The sequence below is a fragment of the Acinonyx jubatus genome, chromosome A2 (genome assembly GCF_027475565.1).
Source record: "Acinonyx jubatus isolate Ajub_Pintada_27869175 chromosome A2, VMU_Ajub_asm_v1.0, whole genome shotgun sequence".
In the NCBI taxonomy this organism is placed as follows: Eukaryota; Metazoa; Chordata; class Mammalia; order Carnivora; family Felidae; genus Acinonyx; species Acinonyx jubatus.
Window position 1 is genome coordinate 150,431,182 of NC_069383.1, and position 16,697 is coordinate 150,447,878.

The 16,697-nt window shown below is 44.6% G+C and overlaps 1 protein-coding gene across 1 annotated transcript in view; it reads right to left on the reverse strand.

The window, feature by feature from the left end:
* SACM1L (SAC1 like phosphatidylinositide phosphatase) overlaps positions 1–16,697 on the reverse strand; it is a 57,074-nt gene that overhangs the window by 10,859 nt on the left and 29,518 nt on the right. Inside the window, exons 7-12 of the mRNA XM_053219540.1 lie at positions 13,889–13,990; positions 11,754–11,839; positions 10,877–10,963; positions 10,312–10,380; positions 5,059–5,138; positions 577–675 (exon numbers count right to left, since the gene is read on the reverse strand). Coding sequence (XP_053075515.1) covers positions 577–675; positions 5,059–5,138; positions 10,312–10,380; positions 10,877–10,963; positions 11,754–11,839; positions 13,889–13,990 — 523 coding nt within the window. The remainder of the gene's footprint in view (positions 1–576; positions 676–5,058; positions 5,139–10,311; positions 10,381–10,876; positions 10,964–11,753; positions 11,840–13,888; positions 13,991–16,697) is intronic.

Consider the following 16,697-nt stretch of genomic DNA (forward strand, 5'->3'; position numbering starts at 1 on the left):
CTTTGAACTATTAGCCCTGCTCTCAAGACTTTATTTTAGGGAATCACCGAACAGAAGTGAGCATAGACACGCCCAGGGTGATTCGCTGCAGCACATGTTTTGTGGGGGGAAGAGACAAGGAAACAAGCCAGGATGCCTAGGATGAAAAAGAACACTTAGCTGAGCCTGTAGGGTGACACGGGGGAGTACAGAAAAGCCGTTAAACACCATCATTAAGAAGACCGGGTAGGGTAACGACGAAATATCAAAGTATCCGTGATGGAATGTTTAGTGAAAACAACGGAATATAAAATAGTAGTACACTAGCTCCAATTAGGGAAACTTTGTAAATGTGGAAGCGGATTCATAAAAATGTGAAAATACCTGGCCTTGGGTTGTTTTTAAGAACCTAAAAATATTTTTAAGCCACTAAGTCTCATCTTTCCAATAAAAAAGGGACTAAAAACTAAGAGTCCAAACCAGCGCGGTCAACCCGGCACGCTGTGTTCGTAAGCCCACTAGACAATGTGTGATAACTATGCTCCATCTACACGCGGACCTCCTCCCTCGACCTCCACAGGAAAAGATACGGCTTACCTTAGCTCATCCTGCATTTCTGCTACCTGGTCCATCAGAATACTCAGTCGGTCCCATCTCATATTTTTACATTCTTTATGGAAGTCGAAGGCAATATATCTGCCGAAAGAAAAGATCCGCAGGTAATGAGCAAAGAGGAGTCATTTTTCCTTCCGCCGTTACTGTGTTCATAAGCTGACTTTCCTCTCTCTGTCGGAGCAGAGTGCTCCTCCTTCTCTCTCTCTCTCTCTCTCTCTCTGTCTCTCTCTCTCTCACACACACACACACACACACACACACGTATCTTCACATGTTCTTCTAGGGGCCCTCCGACAGGAGTATAGAAGTCTTGCAAATGCAGAAGTGAGCTCAGGCACAGCATCGGGTATATAGTATAAGGGAGCCTTGTCCAAATGAGTATGGAGTACCCAGTGTATATTTATTCTCTACCCCGATGTACAAAGAATAGGGTCCTTTTTTTATCATTCTTCAAACAGATTAAAATGTTCAAAATGGTCCAGCTCAATTCCGTCCAAGGAGGATCAGACTGAGTGTCAGACTTGCCCTAGGGGTTGTGAGAGGAACACAGGCAGCATGGTCCCCAGGCTGGTTAGTTTCTGTTCATCGCTTTAACAAATCAAACCATTCACATCCTTTATCAGTATCTATACATCTCGCACAGATGTGGTAGAGAGAACCTTCGGTCAATGCGTCACGGGTCGTTTTCAGTTCTCTGATATTTAATAGGCACAATTCTTAAAGTCAGAACACTCTTGACGGTGAAGGTGTCCTACCATGAGCTGGAAAATGTTGCCAACTGAGAGGGGGCAAAAAATCACGGACTAGTTCCTGAAAGTCAAGGGAGCCAGGAGTCAAGCCATAAAGCAAGAGGCCTGGAAGGGCATGATGTTCTGGTCCACAGAGTGAAATTCAGACGGGGCATCCGCTCTCATGTGACCCCCGCTAAGTCCCAACAGACCAAAGGAGCGTCGGCGGAGCGTGGGCTTGTCCACACATCCAGGGAGACTCCCACCCCGGGGCGGTGTGGTTTCTTTCTGCTTCAGTGGTTCTCACACCGAGCAGAGAACGGCATCCTTAGGAATCAGTACAGTAACAGGGGCTAGCAAACCAAGAGGCCACACTCTGAGAAGACTGGGTAGGGGTGGGGTGGGGGGGGTGGGGGGGAGTGTTTCCGAAGGCAGCTCTCACAAGAGCGGCAGTGTGACAGTCACCTGTGGAGTGCTCCCACCCAGTGCTTGCTCCCACAAGCGATGGCCCTGGACCGGCTTCCAGGACTGAAGCAGCTCGCCGGCACCTCAATGCATTTGGATTCTTAAGCTTCTGTCCTTCTAAAATCACATTTCTATCTTCTAAGAATGAGCTGCACAGTTGGTAGTTGGACAGTGAATGGTTTTAAATACATCATTTTGGGGCGCCTGGGTGGCTCAGTCGGTTAAGCGGCCGACTTCGGCTCAGGTCACGATCTCGCGGTCCGTGAGTTCGAGCCCCGCGTCGGGCTCCGTGCTGACCGCTCAGAGCCTGGAGCCTGTTTCAGATGCTGTGTCTCCCTCTCTCTCTGCCCCTCCCCTGTTCATTCTCTGTCTCTCTCTGTCTCAAAAATAAATAAATGTTTAAAAAAATAAAAAATATAAATACATACATAAATACATCATTTTGCTTCTGACCCCGATAGTCCAGCGGTTCTACCTCTTTCAAAGTTCTAGGAAGAAACCCTTAGAGACACATCACCTCGCATGGCTCATTTTTTCCCACCCAGTTCCCGAAAGAAAAACTTCCCGCTGCTAACAGGCCCACCATTCCTCAGCAGGGCAACTGTATGACCTTTCTCCTTGGGTCACTCACAAATCCACCAACTTAATTTACTTAATTTACTCAAAGCAACAATCATTAAACAACTCAAAAGTGAGTAAGTCCAACAGACAAATGAGAGAGGACAGAAAGTCTACCATTTAATTTCACTCTGTAACAAACAGACTGCTCTTCTCTCCCTGCCAGAATACTTATCTACTAAATAAAAACTATATATATATGGCTTTTAATCTTTAATGTTTATTTTTGAGAGACAGAGAGAGAGAGAGAGAGAGAGAGAGAGAGAATGTGAGCAGGCAAGGGGTAGAGAGAGAGGTAGACACAGAATCCAAAGCAGGCTCCAGGCTCTGAGCTGTCAGCACAGAGCCCAATGTGGGACTCGAACCCACGAATCTATAATATACATATGTATGTGTGTATATGTGTGTATATATATATATATATGTATGTGTACATATATATATATGTGTGTGTGTGTGTATACATAAATATTATAAAATTATGTTTCCTAAATTACATACTTTTTAACATGCTCCTCTGTCTGGTGGTGTTTAGAGCTCACGGGAGGGAAAAGACAATAGCTCTGGGAGTTCCCTCTTCAGGTGCGGGCAGTAGGTGCCCTGCAAGTTCCCCAGAACACCAAGGGCATAACCTAAGACTCTGACTTACGTCTCAAGTTCTCCAAGTTAGCCGCTGCTACGAACTCACGGAGGCAAGCAGGCCTGTGGAGGCCCTCTGGGGCAGAGGGCCCGAACAAGGGGTATGCCCAGGAGCCAGAAGTCAAACTTTTCCCAGAACATGCACGTTGGACTCCAAACCCAGAGACTGTAATTGTCCAGGTCTAAGGTATGTTTGAGTAAGTTCCTCTGAGGGCTCTGAGGCACACCCTGCTTGGGAACCCTCCTCGGAGTCCTTTGAAGGGGGTTTAAGAAAGTTCTACTGTGAGAAGGCAGAAGTGTACGTGGAGTGTGTGTGTGTGTGGTGGGGGGAGGGAGGTCTGATGAATTTGCCAGAGCTTTTGAGCTGGACAAAATACACTGAAAATCTTCCCCAAAGGTTCACTGTATCATTCTATTTTTGTGCATGTTTAAAACTGCTCATAGGTTAGGGGCGCCTGGGTGGCTCAATCGGTTAAGCGTCCAACTTTGGCTCAGGTCATGAACTTGCAGTTTGTGAGTTTGAGCCCCACATCCGGCCCTCGGAGCCTGGAGCTGCTTCGGATTCTGTGTCTTCCCCCCCACCCCCCCCCCCCCCGCCCCTTCCCCACTCGTGCACGCATGCTCTCTCCCTCAAAAAAAATAAACAAACATTGACAAAAATTAGGAAAATATTTCTCTTAGGCTAAAGACATTTCTCCCCAAATAACCCAATTCCATTTCTTTGGGAAGCCTCCCCCCCCGACCCCATGCCTGTGACCATGTGCTACCACAGTACACGCCCCCCCTCCGGCCCAGTTTCTTGCTGCAGAAAAGCTCCAAGTGGGCTCACCACCTTGCACCTTCCCACAGGGCAACTGCTGATGTTTCAGGACCCCCTCTTTGGACAAGGCTGCACAGGGTCTGCAACCGCTGCCTGGTGACCTGCAGAGGCAAAGCCACTGCTCTGGACGAGGCCACCATGCAAGTGGACGTTTCTTCAACTCGGGTGGCGCTCAGGACCACAGACACCACACCAAGCAATCACGAGGAACTGAAATTCACGACCTCGTGGCCAGGCAACACAAAGCCTCAAGGAGGGGATTGTGATCAGGGACTAAACTTTCACAAAAGTACGTTAAAATCTGACCGTTAAGAAGTTACTCTGCAATTATCAATTATGCCAGAGAAAATTTCAAGCCAACGTAATCATGCTTTGATCTAGCATCGAAAAAAAAAAAGGCAGAAATATGGAATACAGGTTTCCCCTGCCATCCAGAAGAAGGCTTCCTATGAAGGAGCCTAAAGTAGCAAAGGGCAGCCCCTGCTTTCCAGAAGTTCGCCTTATGCCCCAGGCCACGCTGTTTTACGGAAGACTTTCATCAGCACGGTCGTGGAAGACTTTCATCAGCATGGTCGTGACTTCCTTGTAAAAGGGAAAACTCGTCTTGGGATTTCTTTCTGTTGGCGCGCACAGGTACTAACAGGGCTCTTGTAAAAGCGAGATGGTGTAAAGCCAACTTCTGGGGGGCCGGGGACACCTGTGTGTCCAGTGAGAGCTAGTCTCCCCTCATCCACGGTTTCACTTTTCACGCGTTTAGTCCCCTGCAACCAACTTCGGCCCGAAAGCCGATGGCCCTCCTTCTGACACTTGGTCAGGTCGGCACAACCTTCAGCGCCCTTCATCACGTGGGCACCTGGCATCTCATGGCGTCACAAGGAGCACGACCACAGCTAGCCAGATGTTCTGAGAGAGGCCACGTTCACGCAGCTTTTATGACAGCATATTGTTTTAACGATCTATTACTAGTTACTGGCATTTTCTGCTCTTAGTTAATCTCCTACCGTGTTATGTTACGTATCCAACTTTATCACAGGTATGCATATGTAAGTACCCGAGGGCTTCGGTGCCACATGCGGGTTCAGGCATCCACTGGGGGGGGGGGGGGGGATGGGGGGGCGGGGATGGGGAGGGGCTGCAGGTCATGTACGTGCACATCTGATCTGAAAAGACCTGCACAGATTTCTAGGGAGGTACCTGATCATTCCGCTCGCCAAGGAAGACACCATTGTTGCAAATGCCTGTTCCAGTGGTTTCTCTGAGCCCTTCTGGTTAACCTGTAAAAAAACAAAACCACCACAGCGTTCTTTTAAGTTCCTCTAAAAGGGGAGAGTGAGATCGGCAAAACAGAGGACCGGGAAGCTCCAAGCTTCCATACTCTCACAGAAACGCTGACACAACAGAAGCTGTCTGAGCCAACTTTGTAGGAGCTCTGGAAAACCAAACGTTTAAGAGGCAACTGAGCAAATGCCCAATCAGAAAGAAGCTCTCTTCAAAACTGTGGGACGGTTTTGTGCCATTTCTCCTTGCCCTCACCCCACCCCATCCCTGGGGCAGTGAGGGTCTCGGTCTTAAGTGTTAAGAAATGGCAACCAGGGGACGCCTGGGCGGCTCAGTCAGCTAAGCGTCCAGCTCTTGGTTTCCACTCTGTTCATGATCTCGCAGTTCATGAGTTCGAGTCCTGTGTCGGGCTCTGCACTGACGGTGTGAAGCCTGCTTGGGATTCTCTCTCTCCCTGTCTCTGTCCCTCCCCTGCTGCACTGTCTCTGCCTCTTTCAAGATAAATAAAAATAAATAAACTTCAAAAAAACGGCAAGCAGGTTCTCAGTTCCCCTCCTCCAACAGGAGAGAGGACCAGCCCTTGTTGGCAAATCGCCCTGTGCGTTTTGTTCTGACCTGAAGGACCGGCCTGTTTGTCTCTGTCTCACGTAACCAGGAACACAAGCAGGAGGGAGGCGGAGGCTACAAGAGCACCACGGGCCATCAGATGCCTCGAGCAGGGAGTTTTGGGAAACATAAGAGACCATCTACAGCCTGAGAAAGAAGCTGGGGTGACGCTTTTTGAGAAATTAGGACCTTCCAAAGCAGCCGGGTAGGGGGAGGATTTTAGAGAGCCACGTGTACACCCAGGTGAGATGCACACTCACAAAGGCCCGAGAAGACCTAGGGACAGCCCTCCCCTCAGACTGACCCCCCTGCGCTCGAGCAAGCCTGGGCAGCCAGCGGAAAACTGTTCCAGCACAGAACCAGTCTGCACAGTCCGGGAAACGGGCTGTTCTCTCTTTTTTGTTTTATTCTTTGTTTCAGTTCCCGGCATTCAAAGCAATCTCTGTCAAAACACTAGCTGAACATGAGCTAAAAGAACAGAGGCTTCAGTGAGCGCACACAACAAGGGGATAGTCTTTTCAAAAATGGTTTGGACAGGTCTCAAAACAAATGGATTGCCACAGCCTTCAACAACTGAAAGGAAAACGAAAACAAAAACACCGTAAAACCCTGGGAGAGGAGAACCTGACTTCCAGAGTTACCACATTACAACCCACTCAGGGCCCAACTTTCAACAACAAAAATATCCAGGCACACACAAAAAATAGAAAAACAAGGCTTAGTCAGTGGAAAAGGATAAAGTGACAGAAATCACGCCTGCAGAAGGCTTATCAGAAAAAAGGTTAAAACCAGTGTCTTAAATATGCTCAGCATTCAAGGAAAACAGGGAATGAAAGGAAACCAGGAAAACAGTATATGAATAAAATAAGATAACCAGTGAAGAAACAAAAATTTCGAAGGAGCTAAACAGTAAGTCTAGAGCTGAAAAGTGCAAAACGGAGACCAAACATTCACGAGAGGAGTTCAAGAGCACATTTGCACAGGAGGAAAATCAAATCGCGCACTGGAAGACGAGACGTGGATGGAATAACCGAGTCTGAGCTGCAGACAGAGAAATGAATGGGGAAAAGTGAACAGTGCCCAGGAGATGTCTGGGGACCGCCAGGGATAACACACCCATTATGGGGGTCCCAGAAGGAAAAGACAGAGAGAAAGGAGTAAAGATCTTTTTTAAAGAGAAAAAATGGCCCCACATCGCCCAAATTTGATGAAAGACATAAATCTTCAAATCCAAGAAGATCACCCAATTCCAAGTATGCTAAGCCCAAAGAAACCCACGCTAAGCACATTATAATCAAACTACTGAAACACAGAGTGAGACCTGGAAAGCAACAAGAGGGAAGAGATGCATCCCAGACATGGGATTCTCAATACGATTACAGGTCAGTCTCTCTTCAGAAACCCTGGGGACCACAAGGCAGGGGGATTGATATGTTTAACGTACTGGAAGACGGGCTCCCGGTGGCTCAGTCGGTTAAGTGTCCGACTCTTGATCTCCGCTCAGGTCTTGAGCTCACGGTCTGGGAGTCTGAGCTCCTCCTAGGACTCCACACTGACAGCACGCTGATAGAGTGGAGCCTGCTTGGGATTCTCTCTCTCCCTTTCTCTCTGCCCCTCCCCCACCACTTGTGCTCACGTACTCGCTCTCAAAATAAATAAATAAACTTTTATAAAGTACTGGAAGAAGAGACCCGGAGACCAAAAATTCTCTATGTGGCAAAACTGTCCTTCAAGAAATGCCAAAGGCGTCCCCTACAGGTTGAAATGAAAAAAAACGTACAGAGCGGCCCAAAGCCACGGGAAGGTATTTAGATTTCCCACAAAGGTAAAGACAAAGACAAGTATAAAAGGCAGCCTTAATGGTCTGTATGTCTGGTTTTGTTTTGTTTTTTATATTCTACAGGACTTAGAAGTCAAATGCGTTAAAAGAAATTTATAAATCTATGTTACTGGGAACAAAAAGGAAACAGATGTAATGTGAGACATTAATAACATAAAGCGGAGGGACAAAGCTTTACAGGAGTAGGGTTTTGTAAGCAAACTGAAGTCAGGTTGGTATCAATTCAAATTAAATATTATAACTTCATGACATTATATGTAATCCTCACGGTAACCAAAAAGAAAGTATCTGTAGAATATACACAAAAGAAAACGAGAAGGTAATCGAAATACAGAAGTACAAAAAACTTCAACTCAAAAGAAGACAGTAATGGAGGGAGACAAGGGATAAAAAAAGACATACAGAAAACAGAGAGCAAAATGGCAGAAATAAGTCTTTACAAATAAGTAATTACTTTAAATATAAATGGGTTAACTCTCTGATCAAAAGGCACAGACAGAATGAATTAAAAAATCTGATCCAACCATATGCTGTACAAGACACTCACTTTAGATCAAAAGACACAAATTAGTTGAAAAGGAGAGGATGGAAAGATAGTCCGTGCAAATAGTAATCAAAACAGGGCAGGGGTGGCTCTATCAACATCAGATGAAATAGACTTTAAGTCAAAACCTGTTATGAGGACAAACAAGAACACTATATAGTGATAAAAGAGTCAATTCACCAAAAAGCTCAAACACACGAGATATATATGCACCAAACATCAGAGCCCAAAAACATGAAGGAACACTGAAAGAACTGAAGAGAGAAATAAACATGTCTACAATAACACTTAGAGATTTCAACAGCTCCCTTTCAACAATGGAGAGCACAACCAGACGGAAGATTGACAAGAAAACAGAGAAGCTAAACACCACAGACAAATCAGACCCAGCAAACAAACACTCCACCCAAAACACCACCGAAGATACATTTTTCTCAGGTGTGCATGCATGGACAGTTTCCAAGATAGATTATGTTTAGGCCACAAAACAAGTCTTAACTATGTTTAAAATAACTGTCATACAAAGTATGTTTTCTGATCATGGTGGAATGGATCAGAAACCCTTCTAACCCTCATAACAAGGAAAACCAGAAATTTCATAAATATGTGGAAATTAAACAGCACACTCTTAAACACTACGTTAAGGAAGAAATAACAAGAGAAACTAAAAAATAACTGGAGACAACTGAAAATATACCAAAACTTATGAAATACAGCAAAAGCAGTACACCAAAGGAAATTTACAACTATAAACATACACATTAAAAAAGTAAGACCTTAAATCAAGGGCTTCACCTTAAAGAACCAGAAAGAGATGAGCAAATGAAACTCAAAGCTAGCAAAGGGAAGCAAATGAAGATCAGAGCAGAGATAAATACAATAAAGTACAGAAAACCAGAGAGACACCATTGAAACCAAAATTTGGTTCTTTGAAAAGATCAACAACACTGACAAACTTTTAGCTATAATGACCAAGAAAAAAAAAGAGAGACTCAACTTACTAAAATCAGGAATGATTCTAGTACATTACTACCAATTCTGAAGAAATAAAAAGGTTTATAAGAGAATTCTAGGAGCATTTGTATGTCAATGAACTGGACAACTACATGAAATGGACACATTTCTAGAAACAATCTACCAAAACGTTAATCTTGAAAAAACAAAATCTGAATAGACCTACAACTAGCAGTTCTCAAAAACAACCCAAAGAATGGGAGAAAATATTTGCAAAGCATCTCTACGAAGGGATTCGTTCCAGAATATATAAAGAACTACCATAACTCAACAAAACAACAACCTGATTAAAAGTGAGCAAAGTACTCGAGAAGATGCTTCTCCTAAGACCTACAAATGTCCAATATGCACATGAAAAGGTGCTCAATGTCATTAGTCACCAGGGAAATGCCAATCAAAACCACTATGACATAGCACTCCACCCCCAAAAAGGCGGTTATAATCAAAAAACAAAACAAATCCTGAAAAATCCAAGTGTTGGCAAGGATGTGGAGAAACTGGAATGCGGGTGCACTGCCGGTGGGAATGTAAGACGTGTAGCCACGGTCAAGAACAGGACGGCGGTTCCTTAAAACGTTAAACCTAGAACTATCATACAATCCGGCAATTCCACTTCTAGGTGTTGCCCTAAAAGGACTGAAAGCAGGAACTCAACTACATACTTGCACACCAGGGTTCAGAGCAGCATTATTCACAACAGCTAAAATGCAGAAACAACCCCATGTCCGTCCACAGACAAATGGGTAAACGAAATATGGTACATACAATGGAGTGTCATTCAGTCTTGAAAAGGAATGAAATTTTGACACGTGCTGTAACATGGACAGACAGACCTTAAAAACATTAAGTCGGTAAAAGAAACAAGAGCCAAAGGAATAAATATTCCATGATCCACCTACGTGGGGTACCTAGAATAGGAAAATATAGAGAGAGTTAGTAGAACAGTTACCAGGGGCTGACGGGAGAGGAGTTACTGTTTAATGGATACTGAGTTTCTGTTTGGTACGATGAAAACTTCTGGCAACGGTCAATTGTGACGGTTGCACAACATTGTAAAACACATTATACCACTGAACTGCACACTTAAAAACATTATAATGATAGATGTTACATATTTTAAGACGTTTTTTGTTTTGTTCCCCCAAGAAACATGTAAGACACATACCAGATTGATTATTACTTGTTTTCCATAAATAATAACTTGTGAATCAAAATGCCTTTGGAAACCATCCATCTAGAAAGAAAAAAAGGGTTACACACTTTACCAGATTATACTATAAGAACATTTATAAAATTTTTAAAGGATCTCCTTAAACGTCCTATTTGTATATTCAAGAGCATGGCACTACGATTGAGACCAGGTCCCCTAAATACCGTGTGATAAACTAACTCCAAGCCATTCAATTTTGAGCTGCAATACTATACTTTCGTTCTGCGCACAACGTCAAACAGAATACACTAGGTACTCGGAACAGCACGAAGCGGCAAATGTTACGAGAGCTCAAAAATCTAAATTTGCCATCCCGTTCGATCAGCTTGTTCTGTGCATTTCCAACAGGCCGTCCCTACAGCCCGTGGGTCAGAGGTTCACTGGGCGCCAGAACCCAGGAAAGAGGCGGCAGAGATGCCGAATTCTGACGTGCAAGAAATAAATATGTGCTCCACATGCAAACTATGATGCCACTCAGCTCCTATTTTTAGCTAATGAAAAAAGCACAGAAGATACTCACATGATTTGCTACTTTGTTGATCAGCGGCAGCGGTTTGTACTTGAGATTTGGTCTTTGAGACCAGAAAAGTGGTATTGATCCTCGAGTCTAAAAGAAGAGAGAGAGAAATGTGAAAATATGAAAATACACACACACACCTGTCTCAGCTAACTTACTGTCAGGGGCGCGTGTGTGTCACTGACTACAAAGGAAAAAAAATTAAATACAACCTACAACCATGAAAGAGTCCGTGAACTTGCCTACTCCCCAAGTTCCTATTTTGTAGGAACGTATTCGGAAAGGACTTTTTCTCCTTGGTTTTATGTACCTGGTCCCTGGGCAACAAACAGTTCTGTTTCCCCTAAACTCTAAAATAAATCAATTTATCTACAAGTAAAACTTAGTAAGTTATGTCTTACAGAATATGATATTATGATAAAACCAGAAAACTGCTTTATTCATTCCCGAATGAGTAGTTCATGGACCTGTGAATAGCCTGAGCCACTGCTGTTCCTCTGGAGCAGCAAATGACCCATGACCCCACAAGGAGACAACAAGAGACAGGCTGTCCCACGAAGAAGTGCAGGGTGGGAAAAGCCATCACACGGGCAGGGGCCCCATCACCAGCGCCTTGAAGTCTGGAGGGTGGGGCAGACAGGCAGCTCCCCCCTTCCGTAGAATCTCCTCCCCTCCCCTCTCCTTCGGGATTCAATTCAAGGGCAGGTGAGTGCCAGGTTAATGGAGTAGCTTGTACTGAGTGAACTTTTTCCACATTGTAGACGGTGCCGCTTTAAAAAGCAGCAAGGAGGAGGGCAATTTCGACAACAGCGCAGATTACGATCCAAGCAAAAGCAGCAGCTGGCGGGCTGCCTCACAGACACATCCACTTGCCACTTGCCTGCACAAAAGAAGCCCTGCTCCCATTGTAGTGCACAATTTGCTCTGTTTCTACAAAGTTGGCTGCATGGCCTTCAGAATCAATTCCTGAATTGGAAAAAAGTTAAAGTTAACGATATTTATGACGTAAGAAACACATCCAGTTTAACTTGGAAGGAATTAAGTCGACTCCAGTTAGTGAGAAAGTACTTATAAAAATAAATTTCAGACATACACACGGTCCATGATCAGAAAGCTACCAGCGGCTCACTCCTCTGAACAGGCTTAAGGGGGGTATTAACGACCGATCGATAAACAGGTGAAGTGGGTCACTAATGTGTCAGTTGTTTGTACATACACAATTCCTCTAAAACAGCGTTCTTCAAACTTGAGAAATATTTTCAAGAAAAAACAAATTCTCTGGGGCACCTGGGTGGCTCAGTCAGTTGAGCGTCCGACGTCGGCTCAGGTCATGATCTCACGGTTGGTGAGTTCGAGCCCCGCGTCGGGCTCTGTGCTGACAGCTCAGAGCCTGGAGCCTGCTTCAGATTCTGTGTCTCCCCCTCTCTCTGCCCCTCCCCTGCTCATGCTCAGTTTCTACCTCTCAATAATGAATAAACATTAAAAAAAATTTTTTTTTAAATCAATAGATTTTTAACCACCTCAGATATTTCTTAATGTCCTTTCTATTTGATCTATTTATCAAACAACATTTTGAGGTGAGGTAGCTGTTTTTGTTAATATTGATGGGGACAAAATTACTGAATCAAATTAGCAGTGAAATGCTTTCTCAACACTTTTTCTTTTTCTTAAGATTTTATTTTTCAGTAATCTCTACACCCAACACGGGGCTCGAACTCATGACCCCAAGATTAAGAGTCGCTTGCTCCACCGATGAGCCAGCCAGGCGTGCCTCCCGGCTTTTTAATTTTTTTTTTTTTTTAAGAACTCAATACCTGCTAAAACTACTTGTCAGAAGCATCGTATACTTGGTTCTTTCCGTAATTCCCATTAAGGAATATTTTTAGAAATGAGAGTGAGGTCGGTGTGCATGGAGGGGGTAGGGTGCAGGGAGGGAGGTAGAGAGACAGAAAAGGAGGCAGACCTTTATGAAAAGATTTCTAAGATATATGGATTTAAAAAACAGAAAAAAACAAGGTGCAAGAAAATGGGCAGAGCATACAATCAATGCCTGTAAGAGGAGAAGGAGAACATACAACCGTAACAGCGTAAAAATGATCTGGAAGGATAAACAGGAACTAACAACTGATTGGCTGGTAGTGGAGGAACATCGAGTGGATGGGCTCAAAAAACGAGAAATGTTTTTTGCTGCATATATGCGTATACTTTTTGGTACCTGAACTATGTGAATACATTACTTACTCAAAAATTTTAATTCAACATATGTCTCCATCCAAAACAATCTACTCAGGAAGGAGTCGCTAACTCCAATTCTGGTTCTGCGATCTTGGCCAGGTCACTTACTAAGTGCCTTTCTTCTGCTAGTTCACCCGTAATAAGGGAATAACCTTGGCAACTTCCTGGCCTAAAACTTCTACAATTTATCTAACGGTCCATAGGATTTCATTCTGATATAGCCTGGCCTATAAAAAAAAATAAATAAGTAAGACGAGTCAGAGAAACTCCTTTTCATAATGTCCCTAATTTTCAAGGCAGCTTTTAAAAGCTGGGTTTAAGCAAATTAGCATGTTGCTAGTACAAACCCTAGGGGCTAAATGCTCAAAACGCAAATCTTTAACGTTGCAGGCATAAGGTCAAAGGTCTAGCTTTACGCATGCAAAGGAGCCAAAAGCAATTAAGAGAAAATACTTTCTGACATGAGTTTAGGTTACTGAGAACTACTCAGAGTCCAGCTGGCTTTCAGACATCGGCAAATAACATGAACAATTCCTCTCAAAGCGGTAAGAAGCAGCCTACAGGGTCTCATTAACATCTCCGCTGTAACTGCAGTAGCTGGGTTAAAGCACAGAAGACCTACCTATTGTAATGAAGCAGGAGATAAATATTTAGTGAGGCTATCAAATGATAATGGAAACAGAATATACGAAAGGTTACATGCGAGTCACCGTAGGACAAAACATTGATGAGGGACAGAGACCACCCGGTACTGAATCACGCTGACAAAGTGAACCTCACCTCTTACATAATAGCGCACACCAGCTCTGAAACAACTCCTCCTCGAGATGAGAATCCAATCAAAGTATTTTCCGTTAATAGAACACGAGTGCATAGTAATAACTTAGCTCCATTAAGAAAAATATAACATTTATAGAAATCGTATGCATTATTTCCAGGTGACATTTGAGTCTATTTACCCCAGCCAGAACGACTCCATCTTTAGGAGAAAAAAGGCTGAAAAATATGCATTCTTTTGGCGTTCTTCGTGAATATTCACGAGCCTTTAGCACTGTGCTATTCAATTGTGAAGTTTGGTCAAGTCAGCAAGCCTATATACAAGGACATACAGACAGTACGTTTAAGTGGTTCATTACACTGTTTCTATTTAAATAATATGATTTCCTTTCCCTGCTAGCCTCAGCCGCTTTCTAAAAGTAAAGTATTACCCACATCACCAAAAAACCTACCCTGAATGAAAAACATAACTTTAAAATAGTTTTGCCTTCAAGTAAGAAATGGGAAAAAAAAGGGGGGGGGGGAGGGGGGACCTGACTACTGCAATTTGAAAGAAAAACAAAAATACGTCATATCCGTTAATTACGAATATAAAGTACCCACAACGGTAAGCCCGTGAAGATTTACAGATCAAACTGTGAATTAAGGATTATCCACCAACACACTTTGACTCTACTTTTTCCTTGAAACAGGAAAAGTGAAACTGAAGATGGAAAAAGAGTAGCTCCCTCAAAAGCTTTTCCTAACATAAAAACTGTGTCCCCAACAGACCCGGCAATGGCACGTGCTGGACACTCGCCCGCTCCCGCTCGGCCGTGCAGAGGCCTCCACCCCTGCAAACTCCCGAGGCACGGGCCTCTCCACCTCATGGCCAGGGTGAAGGAGCTTCTGGAGAGGGCGGACCTCTTCCGTTAAAACGGTGTTATTAGGAGATACAATAAAGAGAAAAAAATACACAGTGTATCGAAGTATTTACAAAAACAGCCACGTCTGGGGAGCTACTGCTTCAGGGACAGAGGACTTGCAGTTGGGCTGAAGGAGATGGTCTGATGCTCTTCGTGCCTCATTATGAATGAAATGCCACTTACTGAACCATATGCTTAGAATTGGCCAACACGGCCGATCGCAGTGAAGGATGTCTGAGCGTCACAAAAACCATCACATACATGCACACGCCCACCCACGCGTGTGCCCCCAGCACCCCCAAGCACCCAGAGCGGTCAGTCACCCCCCTGCATCTAGCTCCCCTGCGTCCCGCCCTCCAAGTGAGGACCACCACCCACTCAGCCCCATCACTCCCTTGCTGGTCTTTCTAGCTCTGCACCGAGCAATCTGTGGTTGAGGCGGATCGTTTTTAACCCTTCTCACATAAAAGGAACTCTCCTGCGTATGCTCTCCGGGCTCGCCGTATCTGTTCCACAACACGCGTGCGGCTCGCTTGCTGCTACGGCCGTGTTCTATCCACAGCGTGCCTACTGGCCGCACTGGCTTGTCCGTCCTACTGTCCAGGCTGCTTCCGGTTCTAGCTGGCATCAGGGGGGCGGCAAACGTCCCTGCATCCGGACGTGGGGACGGCACTGCCAGGCCACGGGCTATACTTGTCATCTGATTGTATCAGGAAGTGCCAAGTTCTCTAAAGGACGACTCTGACTCTTGGTCTCTACCAATGCTTCATCTGTCTGTATGGGTAACAGAAAGACAGGCTTCTTTCATCGTCTCAACGGCCTTATCTTCCTTCCTTCCTCATTTATTTGGGTTTGCCCCATGCTTCTTTTTTATAGGTAACACTTTCTTAACATGTAACTTGACTCAATAAATTATCTACGAACTTACTGTCCAACTTCAGAACAGTACCAAAACCCTGAGTCTAATTATCTGTTCCTTCTCCAACGCATCCAAGTATTTTCTTGCCCAGAAGTAAGCAGGCTCCGCGCTGTCAGCACAGACATGAGACATGTCGAGCCTGACGTGGGGCTCGATCTCACGAACCACGAGCTCACGACCTGAGCCGAAATCAAGAGTTGGACACTTAACCTGAGACACCCAGGCACGCCTTTATCCTGCCTTTTAATTTCACCACCCGCGACCGTGACTTAAGAATACATGGCCTGCTTATATTTGAGTTTTATAAAAAAGCACCACATTCTTGATAAACTTCAGCCCTTATTTCCACCAGTAGGTTCCCAAGATTCATGCTGGGACCGCGTGAGCCAGTAGTCCCCTCCTCCTCAGTGCCCTGCGCCATCTGTAAGGACCACGCTGCGAAAGCCCTAACTCTTCTCTGACGGAACTCACGTTAGGTTAGTAAGTGGTGCTGTGAACACTCCTGTAAACACCTCCTGGTATAAACCTACTGGGTAGGCACAGGGGAAGTTCTGGTAAGTTCACAAGAGAATGGTGAACAAACAAAATGATGGTACTGAGGGACACGAGCGGTATGAATTCCTAATGATTCATCCCTCTCTTTGACCTGATACCATCAGACGTAACATTGACTCATCCTGAGCTCCCAATTCACTTTTCCTTAGAACCCACAGCACCGAAGAAGAATCCGAGGCAGTATTTATTCTTTCCCTCATTCACCCATTCCCTATTTCGGGCCAGGGCACAAAGATGAGTCAGACAGGAGCCTGCCCTTAGAGAACTAAGCGTAGCATAGAATGTGACTGACTGCTTTACAAATCATTTCCTCTGATTACAAGACAAATCTACATACACTTTAGAAAATCCAGAGAGCACGGAAGAAACGAGAAAGTAAAAATCATACAGCATCTCATCACCATGATGGAACTTCTACCACGTGAGTACATTT